At 37.0% G+C, this 18213-nt stretch overlaps 1 protein-coding gene across 6 annotated transcripts in view; it reads left to right on the top strand.

The window, feature by feature from the left end:
• ZFYVE28 (zinc finger FYVE-type containing 28) overlaps positions 1 to 18213 on the top strand; it is a 162710-nt gene that overhangs the window by 103053 nt on the left and 41444 nt on the right. For 3 of the 6 annotated variants that reach the window (XM_072862669.1, XM_072862668.1, XM_072862667.1), the window contains exons 4-8: positions 1839 to 2041; positions 3762 to 3851; positions 5801 to 5890; positions 9202 to 9303; positions 16823 to 18187. In XM_072862669.1, coding sequence (XP_072718770.1) covers positions 1839 to 2041; positions 3762 to 3851; positions 5801 to 5890; positions 9202 to 9303; positions 16823 to 18187 — 1850 coding nt within the window. Of the gene's footprint in view, positions 1 to 1838; positions 2042 to 3761; positions 3852 to 5800; positions 5891 to 6697; positions 6920 to 7931; positions 8036 to 8766; positions 8824 to 9201; positions 9304 to 16822; positions 18188 to 18213 lie in introns of those variants that run through there. The other 3 variants (XR_012042691.1, XM_072862670.1, XM_072862671.1) reach the window with 3 other exon arrangements.

Raw genomic sequence — 18213 nt, 5'->3', positions numbered from 1 at the left:
CCTCTGAGTCAGGGAAGTCTGGGGTAGAATTTACAAAATGAATTTGATAAGTCAATGCTTTATAATCCTGTCCTCAGCAAAAACAGCAGCAACTTTGCTTCTTGTTATCATGTGACCTTCACTGCCGTCATCCAGGTGATGCTGTGCTCTGTTTTAAAATGCTGAGAGTCTGACACGTTGGCTTAATGGTGCTTCCTTCGTAGTTAGGTAGGAGAAGATGGGGTAATTCTTTTTGTAACCATCCATAGTGAATCCCTGTGAATCCCATAATGAATCCCATTATCCTTTCTGACCCTAAGGGACTAACAAACTGGCATTACAGCAACGAACAAACAGGAAAAATACCAGCCAATGTAGTAACTTCTCCTTGCATTGTGGAAAATGCTTGAGGGAATCACCGAGACAGCCAGTATTTTCTAGGAGAAAAAAAAGTCTCCCTTTATTCACTGTGTTACATCAGCTAATGCTTTTGCTCTTTCCAAATCAAACTTTTACTGCCTCCAAATCGAACTACCAGGCTGGAGAGACCTGTTGGTTTCAGAGAAAGTAACATGCAGTGATGAAGTAATGCTAACTCATACTACTGTAGACACTGTCCTGCTGTAAATTCATGTAGTAAGGAAGACTGTATGGACTGTTATGAATATACACTTATGTGTCCTTGTCAGTTCAATCGCTCCGAGTTATCAGACTAAGAGTACCTATCAACAGGTAAGACTTGCCTTATCCATACTTTCCCATAAATACTGCTTTGGCTGATAAGAGGTAAGAACATGATCTCTGAGTGCCCTTAAAACACAAATCAATGCATCAGGCTGCTGAGCAAGGGCCAGGATTGCAGGTCCCCCATAGAGCTGCAGAAATCCCTCCCATTCAGGGGAGCACAGAGGAGAGACACAGAGCTGCAAATGGAGATTAAAAAAAAAGAAAAAACAATGAGAACTTTTGAGACTAGAACAACCTTGTATATTTTCAGTTAATAAAAATATTTCCATTAATACAGCAAGTATGATTTCTATCAGTGCTCGTTGTCTTCCAAATGTATCCATAAAGGAATAAAGCTAGCAGCAGAGATTATTAAATAGCTTGGTTTTAATAGCAGGATTTTTAAAAAATTATATTAGTGTTACAGTAAAAATTGACTTTTAATGTCTTTGTGAGCTGGTCAGAGGGAGTCCATGTATAACTCTTGGGGCAAGGAGTCTCTTAAATAGCTGCTTTCCAGAAACTGAAAGGGAAGAATCACCCTTTGACCTGGATTTTATGTTCTTTCCTATAAAATAAATTTGCGGCTTCTGTGGGAGACAGGATACTGGTCTAGCTGGGTCCCTGGTCCTATAGCCAGTGTGACCAGTTTTGCTGCAAAAGGCATCATGGCTGCAGAATTTCTGTTCTCTTTGTAAGGAATAGATTTATTTTACAAAATCAAGCAGTCCAGCCTGAATCAAAACAGTCCATTGATTGTACTTTAGCTGGATTCACATCCCTTTTATGCAAGCAATCCTTGCATACATAGAGTATATATCTTACCAATACTTATTGCCCAACTGTGGGAGAAGAGCTTTTTTTAAGTTCTTCCTTCAGCTCTGTGGTTCCTGCACTTGAACCTCCCCCCCTCCATTCTCACGTCTTCCTGACTGAGCTGCTCACTGACCTTTTATGTGAAGGCTTATGACTCTGCATATCAGTCTTGATCTTTCACTTGTTTAATAATTTGCAACAAATTGGGGCTAAGTACTGCTCTTGTTCAAAGTATTAAATAATACATCTTGAGCTTTCTTTAAACATAAAAGTAACTTTGTAAAAATTAATATTTTCTCTCTTAATGTATTTCATAGTGTTTGGCTGCTGGTTCAATTATTATGAATCGTGAAATTGAGAGTATGGCTATGAGGCCGTTGGCCAAGGATCTGACCCGAAGCCTAGAGGAAGTTAGAAATATCATTCGTGACCAGGCCTTAAGGGATTTGAACCTCTACACAGAAAAAATGAAAGATTCACTCAAGCATTTTGACGTCCTTTTTGCTGAATTTGAATTAAGGTAAAAGATCCAAAGTAAATGCGTTGTGAGCATTGGCTTGGCTACTACAGCTGTTGTGTGGCTTGTTGGTTTTTTGGAAGTTGGCTGTTTTGTTCTGTTTTCTTTTTATGGAAAAAGTATGTCATTTTTTTTATCACGGTATTTGAATTCTTTAGTAATTTGTTTTATTGTTAGATTTTTTTCCCTTCCAGTGTAGCAATAATGAAAAGAAAATTAAATAGCTTTTTAGCAATCAACATTTGCTTTCTTCAACTAAACTATAATCTTCCATTTGCATACTGGCATATGGCATTTGAGGGAGGTTTTCCAAGACACAAAAGGAAGCCATAAATCTCTTCTCTTAATGTTTTCTTTGTCGGAGGAAAGGCGACAAATAAGAGACATTAAAAAAAATATGTATGATAACAAATAGTCTAGAGATTATGAGGTTTTGTTCTCTTGTGCTTAGAGATAAAAGCAAGATGCACGCAGTGAATTTAAGAAGGCAAATTGAAATCTGATGAAGGAAGTGCTTTTACACAAGCCATAATTAACCACAGGAACTCACTGATTTAAAAACTTGTGATTGAAAAATGGCATGGAGGTTTATAGCAGAAATAAAAATAACTGCTTTTGGGGTGAGAAAAGAAACTGCTTATTGCATCAAAGGTCACATTGACCAAATCTTGCATTGTGCTTCAGAATTTAAGCCAGCTTCCTGCATGTCTATTAGATGTTTGTGGTGCTGGCCATAGTTACACAGAGGATACTGGACAAGATTATCTATGGATCTAATATAATAAAGCCATTCCTACCTTCAGCAGAACAGGTCTCTTAGAATTGAGTAGTGTGTTAAATTTTTCTTGGGTATAATCTGTAGGCTGTCTTGTCTCCCATTACTGTTTGCCCTTCCTCAGTATACTTATTCTCTTGTATTTTACTCAGGTAAGTAATTTCTGATTCAAAAAAACATCATTACTGTTACATTGAAAACATTGGCTAAAAACATGTTTTTAAGTGTGGCTTTGAGCGCAGACACCAATGATGATTACTAACTGGTTCTTGACAGTGCATGTGCACAGTTTCTGACCTGTCCATACCAACTCTACATACAGCATTTTTCTTTGCCATTGTTTTGCAAACAACTTTTTCCCTTCCTGTGTTACCTGTAGTCTACAAATGACTGATTAAGTAATACGGTGACAGAAAACCACTTACTTTTACCTGTGTTTCTTGCCTTGTGAATTAGTGCTTTTGCATGTAATTCCACACAGAAATGAGGCCAACATTTAAGTCTCCTAAATTGTCTCTGCTGGCTAACTGAATTTCACTAATATAATTTCAGGGAAAACCTTTCTAGATAAAATGTGCGGTTTGGTCAGGTTTTTTTCTTAAAGAAATGCAGAGTAAACTATTCTATCTTCAAGATGCAGCAGTAAAGATCCTTCTAGGACCTAGCTCCTTGTGCCACACAGTATGGAGTTCCAGTTGCTAGATGTGCGTAATTAGACTTACAAATTACTACTGAGTTCCACTGCCTCAATCTGCAATAAGTAAATTGGCTGCATTTCTTATGAATTCTTACACTGCACAATTTTCATAGTGAGTGCTGTCAAAATAAATACAAAATGGTACAGGAAAGGTTATGTTTCTAAGATGATTTGTCCTAGGTTTGTTTTTTTGATAATCTGATTTGTTAAAGCATGTAAAACAGTAGTACATTATTTTATAATCTTTGTAGTTATGTGTCGGCTATGGTACCTGTGAAGTCTCCAAAAGAATATTATGTACAGCAAGAGGTAATCGTACTTTTCTGTGAAACTGTGGAGAGGTAAGCATTTTAGTTAAGTACTAGATTTTCATTTCTGTGTTTACTTTCAGTCTGAGCTTTTGCAGAAATACTTTAACTGTAGTCTTTAAGAAGCATTATAAAACACCAGGTGTTTTGTTTTTCTAGTAATTATCTAAGTACAAAGTTAAAAAACATTAAGCATGCTTGCCAGGCACAAGCCTATGTTTTTTCATTTTCTAGACCACCGCCCCACCCCCCCCCAAGTTTATAATCCAAAAACAACAATATTGTTGGTATGCCTAGTTATAGATGTATAAATGAAGACTAAGCATTTAAATGAGCTAAATCTGTTTAAGGCATCAAGACTTAATGATATTTCATGCAAGAGTACATGGGGAGGTTATTTAAATCATCTGTGAACCTCTAGTGATTACCATAAAGAACTTGTTAAGGCTCTTAAAAATCTTAGACAACTGGAGCTTGACTCTGTATGTATGAAGAGATGATGTTAAAAAAAAAAATCCAGCAATTCATAAGCTCTTTTAGGAGTATAAGGTGATAAGAAAAATGTGAATTTGTTTGGAATGTAATGTGTTGAACAACTGTTCTTTTTTTTTCCCCTGTGATAGAGTAACTAGCCTAGCAGGTGGGCAGTAGAGAAGAACAGTATGTGAAATCCCCAGCTTTAGTGAGGTTTTGAGCAGTGCAACACTCTTCTCAAAAGGAAACTAGTGAAATGTAGTCTGGGTGAAATTATTAGAGACCAATTGACTGTAAAATGCACTTGGAATAAGCGTTGGTTTTACTGTCATATTAGGAGAACTTGTGAAGCAGGACCCTGGGTCTGGTGTGGTTGATACTTTCATTAAGGAATGGAGGAGTACAGAGCACACTGCCACAGTGTGTAGATGACACTAAGATCAGAGGTGTTCAAGCATTTTAAAAGACAGAATTACAACTCAGAATGGTCACAAGAAGTAGCAGGAAATACCTTCCATCAGTCAGAGCTACTACGTATGCACATATTTGCCCAGTAAGAGGAAAAAGATGGTTTCTCATTTACAGCTTTGGATAATCTGGCAGTGGACTGTAGGAAAGAACAGGGGGTGAGAGTGGGCCATGCACTGATGAGTCCATCTACTGTTAGTACAAAGCAGTGCTTGCTTTGTGTTTGTTTTGTTGTCCACCAACAGCAGTATTGGCAAGACAACTACTGACAAGGAATAAGAAAAAGTTATTTCCATTCTTTTTGGGACCAGTCAGATCTCAGTGGGACTAGTGTGCAGTTTTGAGTGTTACCTTATGCGCTGATATGGACAAATAGGAGAAGAAATTTGAGGGTGTTATGAAACTTATGAGGAAATTAAGAAATTGTGAAGAAACCTGGAAAACATAGCCAAGTGAAAATCCTAAACAAATTGTATTTCAGTCTAAAAGGGGCTTAAGATATCCAAAAAGTTATTAGAGGACAATGAAGTGTCCCCTAAATATTAAATCCTTAGACTTCACTAATAGTTGCTGTATAGAACTGGTTTGTTTTATTTAGTTTGGTTTGTTAGTCTAGGGGAGGTTGACCTAGACGATTATAGCAAGTTTTATTTGAAAGTGAAACCAAATACTTTCCCCTATTACTTCAAAGATTTTTCTTTTAGTTGAAAAACTCTAAGCGCCAGTGGTTTTCAGTAACAGGCTGAAGCTTGACATGAAATAGTAAATAAAAAGGGAAAATGGCATAAAAATTATTTTGGTTTTGGATGGCTATAAAAGCTTTAAGTGTTTAAAGATTTTTTTTTTTTGTCTTAGTATTTTTTTAAAGCAGAGACTACAGCATTGTTATATACGTAGTGGTTTAGATTGTACAAGAATAGTTCATGAGTTACATACTGTCAATTTGGTTTGGCTTAACAGTATTTTTCAAATTTTTTCCTATTGAAATGTATTCTTCAAGAGTTTGATCTCTTACTAAATAATTTCATTCTTCTGCTTAGAGCCTTAAGGCTTGGATACCTCACTCAAGATATGATAGATGACTATGAACCGGCTTTAATGTTTACAATTCCAAGATTAGCCATTGTATGGTAAGTAATTTTTTTTAACTACTCTCCACTCTGCCTCACTTAAAGACTTATTGAAGATTTCAAAAACTTTGTTCAGAATTTTGGCATACTTTTTTTCACCTGAGTTTGCTTGTACTTTCTTTAAAAAAATCAGAGGATTATGTTTTGTGTGTTTTGTTTTGTTTTTTAAATCATTACCGGTTTCATGTAGACTATCAAGAGAAAAAAAGAAAAGAGAAGGTAGAACTCTAAATATAGAAGGCAGGAACCTGGAACAATTGATCAGTCATCCTCCAGAAAGGGGGGGTGGGGGGGGAGAATTAAGAAGATCAGTCTATAGAATGTCATGTTGTCAGAAATATTTTTTGAAAGCAGATATTTTGTTACTCAGTAATATGACCTAAGGATACAAGTCTTGAAAACCAACAATTTTCAATAGGAATTGTGTATTTTTCTTAATGAGTCTAGGTTCAAAAGGAATTGTCATGACAAACTGCATTGTGGCCACTGAGTTAGGCTTAAATCTTTTTCAAGGAAAGTATTAACATGTATAACTTAGGTGTAGATTTGTGCCCTGTCTTGACCACTCAAGACAACTAAATTAAAACAGGTTTTCTTGCTTTGTGCGGTTTTTGCACTATTGAACAATTCAGATGCATTTTTCCTAATGAGTCTTCATGATTTAATAAGACAACAGTTTATCTGGAGTAAAGCCAGCATATTTTTAATATTTTACCATTGTGAATGTTTTAAAGTTAGCTAATATAAGTACTATAATTGAGGGAAATAAGAAACCTCAAATCCTGAGTGTAATATGCTTCTCCTCAGGAAATCCCTGTGGCCCATTGTTCCTGTTAAATAGGATATTATCTGTAACTGTCATTCTGAAAATAATAACAGTAATAATCTGATTATCAAAAGACAACGGGAATGCGAGAACTCAGTTTGAAGCTGCTGGAAACACAATGAAGAAGGAATACATCGTGACTAACTGGAAAACCAAGGGCTCTCTGGAAAACACGCCATATCAATCCTGAATTACAAAGGAGGACAGAGAGGCAGAAAAGAAAAAAGTTTAACTGCTCCAAAGTATACGGTGATTTGAAAATAAATCACTGCCATGTGAAGTTCCACAGAAAAACTACACTATCCAGATATCGTGTTGTCTGGAAGAAATGGAAGCCTTTTATTTGGACTATGAAAGGAGAAGCCTTTAAACACAAGATAGGTGCAACTTAAAGTTGCCATGCTGTTGTTCTGTTGTGTCTTAATGAGAAGAATGGGTCTGGAGCAAGGAGAAGTACAGGATCCCCTCAGTCTTCTAGTAGCAAAGATTTAAGGAATACTTTTCAGAGTAATTTTTGTCTAAGGTTTCTTTTCAGACATCAGTTTACCATGCACATTATATGGCTTGTTGCCTAGTGTGTTAACAGGTGTCAGTGAACTTTGAACCTAGTAGGAAATATTAAGACACTTTTTTTCCAATTTTTAATTCTTTTCATGGTACAACTATATTCAAACTTTGATTCAGAACTTTCAAAGGTCATATATATATATACACAGGCCTCTTCATAATCTTTTTTTGTAGTGCTCTAGCCCTCTTTTTTTTTTTTCATTTCTTCTGCAAGTTAAGCGCTAGGGAAAGTGAACTATACCTGGAAATTCCCAAGGGAATGGTGATTTTGTACCAGCTAAAAGTTCAGTGAGAGCAGCCTCGAGCTTCCACTCAGCAAAGAAGTAACATTTTTTTAGGCAGAACATTAGTACATGAGTCAGCAATAACTACTTCGCTTCGTGGCAGCCTGCTTGTTGAAGCTCAGAAAGCTTACAAAAAAAATAAGTGTGTAACCGTGGTAACAGGATAATTTGTCTTAAACCACCAAAAAAAAAAAGGTGACTCGCAAAAGAAGCGACTTCTTTCTCTCTCTCCACTTCTCCCCTTTCCCTGCTTCTGCCCTGAAAATCCCAGTCCCCAAAGCAATGTTGATCAAGTTTAGTAGTCGAATTTCTTGGACCCTCTGTTATCCTGACAATTCTGAACTTTCTGATGGCCATCTTCCAGCCTGATGGGAGACCACGGTACTATCCTGATACCAGGGCATGAGCCAGACTCTGGGTTTATAAGCAGAAGAAAAAGAGCAGTATTTCCCAGATGGTAATCAGAGTGTAAGTTGTCCCTTTTTTTTTTAATAATTCAGTGGGATTCATATAACTTGTGACATCAGCTTTGCTGCTGTGTCTTGGAGAGCCTTTGGTGGTCATGCAGGGTGCTTGCTGGTGAACAGCCAGTGAGCAAAAGACATCAACAGTCTTGTTAGTCAGCTGAGGGTCCCCATTACTCTGGATTATTTGGATGCAGAGTAGCTACAATACTCTGAAGCAACATGTAATTTGAGTGTAAGAAAAGGAACATAGCTTTAAGATACAGGCATCTCTTGGTTACCCAAGGTGAGGGCAGGAAGGGGAAAATGGTCTGGCTAAAATATGTGATCTCAAGTGTGAGAACGTATGATCCATTTGCCTTTGAGAAACATACGTTGTTTTTGCAGTGGGCAGAGGATTAAACATTTTTAAGCAGAGTGGTGCCTGGTGTGGGTGGAATCCACTCTGAGACAGTGCAATATGATGCAGCAGATAATGGTGAAGAAAGTGAATTTTGTTTAATCCCTGACACAGACAGGTTTGGGCAGCAGTGATTCAGTCAGGGGGAACTATTGCGATATCTCCAGTGAAGTACACAGAGGCTTTCAGGATCATGAACTAACGTCTTTCCAGGGAAATTTCTACAAGTGCTGAGTTGATTTAGAAGCATGGTACTATCAAAATGTGTTTTATGTGATTTAGAAAATGTGTTTTCTTTTTTACCACATGTTAATACCAGGTTGTATTTATCTTAGAGGTAGAAAAATAGGAGCTCAAGAGTCAACTATCTTACCTAGAAATTATTTAGACTGGAAAGAAGAAGCCATTTGCAATCTCTCTCAAGTCAGTGGACTTTCCCCAACTTACTTGATAATCAGTTTCTTATTTTATTTTTTTTAATGGGTCAGCTGCAGTAATGAAGTAAATGTATGTTCTTTCTCCTATGCTTCCATTGCTTTTTCTCCCATGGTTTAGGGGGGTGGACAGAGGGGAGGGGATCTCTTTCTTTTTGCTTTAAATAGCATTTAATTCTAACTGTGGGTGAATAAGACAAAAATAAGATAACAATATGTAACTTGAGTGTAATTCTAATGTTTACGTACAGTTGATTTTGACTCCTTATTCAGTAGATGCTCTGTGTAATGAAATTTTCATTTTTGTGTGTGTTCGTGCATGTGTTTGAACTACAGTGGCCTTGTCGTCTACTCCGAGGGACCATTAAACTTGGACCATAAACCAGAAGATATGTCTGAACTCTTCAGACCTTTTCACACTCTGCTAAGAAAAATAAGGCAAGTAGTAAAAGATGGTTGTAACTGCTTCTCTTCTGAAGTGAAAATCAGAGGCCTAAAAAAGAACACATAAATGCCTAGAAAAGTGTTTCTGTTTGCTATGTTAGCCATAAACTGCATTTTCCTCTCATCTGCCTGGTATATCCATGAAAAAACTAAATGTAGTTTTTCATTTCATGGGAGTTTTCTGAACTCTTCATATCTTTGTGATAGGTTTTTTTTTTCTGAATATAATTTTGTTACATTTCAGATTTTCCTTATGGTTGGATGATGCCTGAAATACTAAAGTTGCAGTTTATTTTTGGGAGATCCTGTTTCTAATTAGCATCAATGTTTCTGTTTAACTAGGCTTATTACATTTGCTCAGTATGTTATGATGCAATACTCAGATAATTCTTAATCTAATAGAAATGACTATCAGTTTTTCATATTGTGGATCTGTTTTTACAGGATGGATCATTTTATATATATATATACCTCTTTTCACAGTGCTTCGGTCTTGGTAACCATTGGAGCTGTGGGCTTTGGCTCAACTTAAGTATAAAGGGCATTAAAATATTTTTTTCTTAGTTGAGGTCTTTAGAAGACAGATCTGTACATTGGAGAAATCAAGCTGTATCTTTAAAGGATCTTTATATTCAGTTTTTTATATTCACCCTTAAGGTATCTTATATGGGTGTTAAAAGAAACTGTTTTCTAAATCCATAAGCCCTATTACGTTCTTAGAATTCAAATGTATATATCGACTGCAAATTTTGTTCCTAGAAATCTTTAGAGACACTTTAGCAGAAGTTTTTCTTTCCTGTGTCCAATTTCCACCTGTTTATCACCTTCTCTGAATGTCATGATGATGGTTTGATTTAAGAATAGTTTTCACGTAGATAAATTTATGCAGATTAATCTCCTCTCACCCAGTAGAGGTGAGGCATCTCGTGAGGGAGAATGCAAGCTCTGTCAGGGATGATTCAGAGAGGAGCCTATTTCTGAAGTTAGCTTTTATGAATATCCAGACCGCATCCTTTTGTGTTTCTTGAAGATTTCCTAGTATTTCTGTCTAGAAGTGATACAGTTCTTTTTTTAGGTACATTAATGATATCCATATTGTAATCTCAGAATTGACAAATCAACATGTTTGGGGTTGGGTTTTTTGAGTGATTATGGCTTTATAAAACACTGAGTTAAGAACAACAACATGAATTGAGGAGCAAAACTTAAGTTGGGGGGGGGGGGGGGGGGGGGAACTTTAATGATACTGAAGCTTAAAAAGTCCGTGAAGTTTACATTAAAATACCTTATTCCCAATATGTGGCTATCACAGAAATTTTCACCAGCATTCCACTGGCTGACTAAAGCCAAAAGAATATTTAAAAGCTAATATACTTCTCATAATCTGTACTTTCTGCTTACTCCTTACATTTCACAACATGGAAAATGAAAATCAATGAAGTCAGTTTATTGCTTAGTCCATTTAATTTTCAGTTACTCTGAACTTAATGCTTGGGTTGAAAACACGTTAGTAAAATGCTTGTTTGTTCAATAAGTACAATTTTTAATGCAAACTTCAAAAAAATGAAAAGACTTTCAGATTCATTTTTGGAAAAAGTGCTGATATACTTTAAGACTTACATCATATTTAGTCTTTCAAGTAAGCATTAAGAAATGTGATTTCAGTTGTCTAGCAGACAAAGTTTGCAAAGTGTTCTTAGTGAGATAGCATCTATCAGAGCAAAAACTTAGCCAAGTTAAGATGTAGTGTGGAATCTTATCTCTGGCAGTCTCTGAATTGAAGGAATGTCAAGGGACTTGAATATTTGAAAGAATTGGGCTCAGAAAGATCCTTTAGTTATATTCTTGGATGAAAAATACATTGAATGAAAATAACAATGAGATACAAATAAGTGTGCAGTTTGTATAGGATAAATTACTTTTAAAGTACCGAAGATGTCTAGATTTTTTTTATCAAAGATTTTTTTTTTAACTCATCAGGCTGCAATTCCTCCTCAGTGGGAATGTTCACAGAAACCTATAAGGGAAGAGGGAATGAGATATTTGAGCTCGTCCCCAGCAAAAAGGGAGCATTGTTTTCCAGGAGTCTTTCTCCAGTCTCAATCACCAATAGTTAAGGCATAAAAATAGATTTAAGTAGTCTGCTGTTAAAATAGTTGCATCTTGTGTTGCAGTTGTGTGCCTGTTGTAAGAATATAGAACATCTTACTGCAGAATATGATAATATCCCAGTAAGTTTCTCTGTAAAGTTCTGTAACTTTTTAGCCAACTAAATATTTTGACTCATTATACAGCTGATTATTTGCTAAGAATACAGGTAATTTTTAAGCTGTATTGTCCTAAAACATCCCTGCTGTTAAAGGCAATGGTAAGCACTGTATTATGTGTATCCACGTAATTAAATCGGAACTAGCAGAGAAAAATATCTGTTGGCTAGGAAAATTTTTGGTGTCCTGTTGGTGGCTGGCAACTTTGAAAACAACAGAGATTGTGGAGACTCTCTGAGCAAAAGCAGTAAGGGTTCTTTTTCAGGTTTTGGTAAGGTTGAGCAGCAAACAATGACTTTGAATGTTTTAATACCTAAGCAAGGTGCTTGTGTTGATTTTTATTTTAGAGATAAAACATCAGCATTGGTATCTTATACATCTACCAATGCATAATTATATAGTAGTGTTATCTCTGTTCCTTTTAAACTAAAACATTTGAGCCATTTCTGCTAAACTACTGTAGTCTGCCTAGTAAGTATACAAAGCATATCATCTGGTATATGCATAGATATTTAATTTAGATGCCTGTGACAGTGAACATTCTTGTGATAAAATGTTACCTATACTATATATATATTTGAGGCTGCTATTTTCAGAGGTGAGCAAATTTGGGATTTTGCAGTACTCCTTAATTCTGCCCTTTTTTTCAGAGCCCTCTGCTTGCCTGGTGCTTGTTTCTGGACCATTACAATTGATGGCAGGGTCCCTATGGATTTTGGTGGTGCAGAATCAAGCAGATTGCAGATCAAGTGGTGCAGAATCAGAGGATCGTACCATTTTAAGTACACTGAAAGCTTTCTGTATAATTGACTAGAAATCAAATACAGTATACCTGTTGTCAGTGTGTTAAAGAATGTGGGGTGGCTTGTGAAACTCGTATGCTTTTAAAGTGTGCGCAGTGATTGGGGCAAAACTGGTTAGTTTTTCCAAGATGGCTCTGTTTGAAACTTTGAGTTGATTTAAAACTTTTGCAGTAAAGGAGTATTATTGTGATATTTGTTACATCAGTGTTGGTTTCTCAGTGTTGATGTGTCAGAGCAGATCTGCGGACTTTGGTGTGCTGAACTCGGCTCACCACTGTGGAAGCAGGAGGATGCAAATTGCATTCCTGCACCTGCATCGTGTTCTTATTGTGGCAGCTCTGTAAAGACAGCTGTGTATGCTCTCTTCAGAGCATGCACTGAAGCACACGCTGGCAATAATGACAATGCTGTTCTCTGAAAACAGGCAATGTAAAATTCTGGTCAGAATAGCAGCAAGGTTAATGAAGGAGGCTTGGAGAATGTGGGAGATCAGTGCACCTGGGTTTTTGTGGCCCTGTCCTCTATTCAGCCGAATTTGTCTTTAAATGGACATCTGGCCTCAGATCTTTGAAGAATTAATTTCTGCACCCTGGATATTGGCAGTAGAGTGAAATATGTTTATTGGTTTTGCAATAGGCAGAGTAAATTTCTACTGCTGCTTGTAACAAGCAGAGTACATCTTAAGAACTTGCCTTGTTTTTCTGCCAATGGCTGTAGCCACTGGAAGAAAAATGTTCCTCATATTTTCAAGGCTAGATTGTCTTCCTGTGATACTATGCCAAAAAGAGTAAAAGCAGGTGAAACCCCAACATGCACCTCTTTTAAATTCAGTGTTTTCTAAAGCCTCTGTGAGAAGGCAGCGCACTGCTGCCGCTGCTGTCGGGGTGGATTGCAGAAGCTCTCTTTACCTGCGGCTTCTGAATAATGAAAGCAGAGGGAGAAATTCTTTTTTCCATATGAGTACAGCACTTGCTTGGATCCAATGACAAGTTACAGATGCTTCAGCAGAAAGGAAGTGAACCGTGGAAGTAGCTACAGCTTAATTAAACCTTATGGTTTAATAATGATGCCTGATGTTTAGTTTTAAACTTTCAGTAGTGAGATTTAACATTTCTTTCTGTACACTGGTTGACATTAATTTTATTCTCAATAGCTACATAGGCATTTTAAAACATGCCATATTCCTAATGTTGGCAGTGAATCCTTTATAATCTAATATACAGTGTATCAAAAAGATAACTGTTGATCAAACATTTGTCACCTGGCAAGGAAACTTGTATTTAAAACAGCCCAGTGAGTCTAGGGGTTTTTTTAATGCAGAGAAGTGAAGATAATTGTCTGAACATCTTCTAGAACAAGCTGTATTTGTTAATAGTAAAATTTCTGGTGTTTGAATTGGGAAATTGAGCATATTTCCTTTGAATTTAAAGCAGGATTATTTCGCTACTAAAATAACAGGGTTGGTGGACTACCACATGTAATCCAACTGATTATATATAGCAACTTTTGCAAGGCAGCATGCATCTGACTCACCTAAACAGGCATGAGGACTGTCAGCTGATTTCATTGATTTTTTTTTTTTAATCAAGCTTAAGTTACCCTCAAAACTGCACACAATAGTTCTTAAATTTTGAGGTGGTGTTATTGGCAGAACGAAGAGTTTGTTACTCAAGTCAATAAAGCTACCCAGCATAAAGTAAATATGTATTTCCAGCACTTACTTTACAGTAAATGTGTGAAACCTGTATCAAATAGGTCTGAGCAGTCAGACTCTGTGTCTTCAGAAAGGAAGCAGAGCAGCTCTGGGCACCCAGACATCCAGGAGTCCTGGCCACTGCCATGCAATGTTCTGGAGACTGAATAAAACACCAGGCTAGATGCTGAAAGTCAGAGGATTCAATCTGAGATTTTCCCTGGACCAACTTCATTGCCAGTTATGCTGATGAGCTTGGATGGAAAGCAAATTCCTTTGAATGCTGCTAGTATAGTCTTATTTGTAGAAGTTGCTGATTCTTATCTCATGTGTTCCGAGAAGAGAGTATGACTGTAGTGTATAGAGAAGCGTAGCTGATGTTTAAGCAGTTGACTGTTGATCAGTTCCTGACATGCACATTTTCATCCATGCAAGAAAAGTTCACTGAGGATTACTGAACACCAGGATGCCACCTTGGTTCAGAAATCCCTGAGCTACAGGCTGCTGGAAGCCAGTAGGACGCACTCAGCAGAGATCACTCTCTGCTTGTCCTATTCTTATGCTCTTCCTTAGAATCTATTATCAGAGAAAAGCTTCTCTACTTGATGGACCCTGGCCTGACCCAGAAATGTCTTATGTTTTTAATATCTTTGCATAGGTGAGGGACAAGCTTAAACCCTTCACTGTTGCATTTATGTGCTTCCTCTGTTGAGTATTTTTAAATTAAAAACCCAACAGTTTTAAAATCCCACATTACTTTGTTTCTGCTTATAAAGTCCTACATCACAGCATTTCTGTAAAAATTGACAAACTGAAAATTCGTAATACAAAGCCTCATGACAAAAATAATGTTATTCTATGCTTTTATCTATTGTATTGGTATAATTCTTTCAAAAATTAACAATACAGCTGGTTTTATGTTGACCTTAAAACTTAAAGCATTCTCTGCCAGTTTGTTTTTATGGTGATGTTAATATGCTTAATCTCTTACAGACACTGATTACTGTTTAAATAAAAGATCTAAGTAATGAGATGGTATCATTATATACTGTTTAGACAAAAGAAAGGAATGTATAGGTCTTAAAATATTCTAGTGTGCCAGATAGCAATACTGGTTTATAGCTTTATTAGGTGAGTGGGTCTAACAAAGATTGCTCATTTCCCTTTCTTACTCATTTATGATTGAAAAAATTGTTAAACTTCAGACTCGAGGATGCATATGGAATGATTTAAAGAAATACTGACTTTTCTATTAGGGTATGTAGAAACCAGTGAAAAGGGGAGGATGCAATGGTGCAATTGTTCTTATAAGGTACTTTCATAGGCTTAGAATTTTTTTCAGGGTCATATAACTCATATAAAAGCATGATTTTTTTTTTTTAAAATAAAGATGTTAATTGTATGGAATGTACATAACCATAAAACTGTATATTTATACTTATTCTGACTTAAGCATGCTTATCTAAACTGTTATCTTTTTTAAAATCATAGGGTAGCTGATATACCAGTGATGTATTTTGGGCAATTTGATCTTTTAGTGATAGTACTTGGAAAAATATTTGGTCTTTGAGTTAACAAGTTAAGAATGGAAATCAAGATGTGAGATGTGTTTAATGTTTCTTTGGGGGTTTTTTGGACCTCTTGTTTAGACTGAAGTTATTCCTTTAAGGGAATTCTTTTAATATGTGCATCATATTATTATTATGCCAGCTGTATGTCACCTGCTAGCCAATGGTTTCTAGCCATGTGAGGAATAATGGACTCCTAGCCTCTGTTTAAGCAGAAGGTCTTGCTTTTCCCATCCGTTCATTTATGCTAAAATATACTTGCTGGTCTTTGAAAATCTTGACGGCAGTTCTTGACAGAGGATATTTTTATATGTGTCTTCTAATTGAGAAGGACAATGTAAATCAAATTCAGACCTAAAATTAAGTGCTGCTGTGTCTATGGATTTGTTTTTAAAATTATAAAGCACTTAAACATAACAGCCTCACATAACACTTTGTTTTTAGGTGCTTGTAGTCCTAACCTGCAATACTGAGGACACTTAATAACATTGGGGATGCTGCATGTCTCTAGAAAACATAGTTTAGTAAATACCTAAATGTTTGCTTTTAGGCCTGCCTGATTCTTAACATCATACAGTTGCTTAGCTCCCTAATGACTGTGTTACGTGTTTGAGGCAGGAGAGACCCAGCTTCCAATCCCCGTTTCAGTGAACAGGCTTCCAAGACATCAGCGTTGCATAAGTGATATTACTATTTTTAATGAATTCTCTTTATCTGACAATATAACGGTGTGAAACTCCTGTGGTACTCCTTTGCAGAATAATTTTCAGAATCTAGTACGAAGGATGGCAAATTGGTTTGCTAATCAAAGTCAAATTTGTGAATTAAAAAATTAAAATGACAAAATATATCTAATTGTGGGTAACACTTTTGCTATAAGTAGATGGGGAGGGGGAAAGATCCATTTTTGGGTGTGTTTTGATTTATTTGGGGGCTTCATTGCAAGGATGTAAATAATTTGGTACCCTGAATTTGCATGAGTAATCTCAAATTCAGGCGTCAGCAGTTGCATGTGTTCTGAACATGAATGCCAAATGCACCTTGAATTACGCAGCTGGAACTACTCTGTGCCCCCAAGTTCTGGATTTCTGTACTAACAGTAAAAGCTTTTTTAAAATCTGTAACATCAGTGCCTCCTATGATTGCAAATGCAAAGTGATGTGTGTATTCCTTCATTTTCAGGGATCTACTTCAGACATTAACTGAGGATGAACTGCACACACTGGAACGTAACCTCTGCATCTCTCAAGATGTGGATTTTCCTGTCAGAGCAGATTCTGAAGTACCCTCTGTCATTACACCGAGCATAACTGCAACTTTGCCTGCTAAGGAGCTTTCAGCAAAAGCTGAAAACACAGAGGCTGAGCTGGCTTGTTCTATGCAGTATGATGAACAGGAGCTGGAACAGCTGAATAGGATGGTACACAGAGTCGGAGATGAAATGTCTTCTCTGCTTTCCCCTCCAAGCATCTGTCAGTCTCCAGCTCACAGACCTAGCCTAAGAAATAGTTCTAGCACAGAAGCTTCACCAACAAGACACCATCTTGACAATTTAACTGATGAAGAGGACAGAGTGTTTTTTATGGATGATCTAGACGGAGCAGGAGAAGCTCTTGCTGGGTTGGATTCAGTAGGTGATACTTTTGCTTGGGTGAATAACCCTTGCCACAATTCAAAACAGAACCTGCAATATAGAGACGCTTTGCTGTACGAGAATGGCCATCAGACAGAGGAAACTTTGCTTTTAAAAGATGCTGAAAGTGACTTAAGCAATAATAACAATATTGAAGATAGCAAACAGATGTCTGGCATCTCAGTTCAGAATTCATGCAGCTGTCTAGAAGGTCCAGACTCACAGTTATACCTCAATGGCTGGGACGCGTATGCTGATGATGCAGAAACAGCAGAAGTGATAGCTCACAGGACAGGGGGAATGAAAATATCTGCTACTGTAATATTCAATCCGAAATCTCCCTCTAGCTCAGAATCCCCAGTAACAACTCCAGAAGCAGCTATTAGTTGTGTTCCTGGATCTGCTAATCCATTAGCAAATGAGGAGGAGGATGAATCCCATAAACTCAGTATAGCTGCCACAAACTGTCTAATTAATTCCTGTGTGTGTTGTGGCAGCTGTGAAGACAGCAGGGAGGACAGTGTTGAAGGTTTAAAGACTAAACATTCTGCAGGAGGTGTTGTAAATGCTTCATACACGTTAGTAAAGTCTAAGGAAATGGACCACGTAGATAACTTGGACGGTTCAGTCCCTGCACAGGAAACACTAAAGCCCGAAACTTCTGCTTTGTTAGCAGAAGGAGACTTTGGCAGAGAAGAGCAAAAACTGCCGATCTCCTCTAAGTGCCTGGCACATTCCTCAGGTTCACAGGTAGGAGCAGAAAGTGACTCACAAGGAGAAGCAGAAAGCATCTCAAATCAGCAGAAGAAGTGGGAGAAGAGAAAACAACTATGTGAGAAAAAACAGGACAACAGTGAAGATGCTAGTAGTGAAAGGACAGCAAAGGAAGATGTAAAGTCACGATCTAGTTCAAGGTAAGAGCAACTTGATGTTTTGGTAG

The sequence above is a fragment of the Ciconia boyciana genome, chromosome 5 (genome assembly GCF_034638445.1).
Source record: "Ciconia boyciana chromosome 5, ASM3463844v1, whole genome shotgun sequence".
Classification (NCBI taxonomy): domain Eukaryota; kingdom Metazoa; phylum Chordata; class Aves; order Ciconiiformes; family Ciconiidae; genus Ciconia; species Ciconia boyciana.
This window is presented reverse-complemented; position numbering and strand designations above follow the sequence as displayed.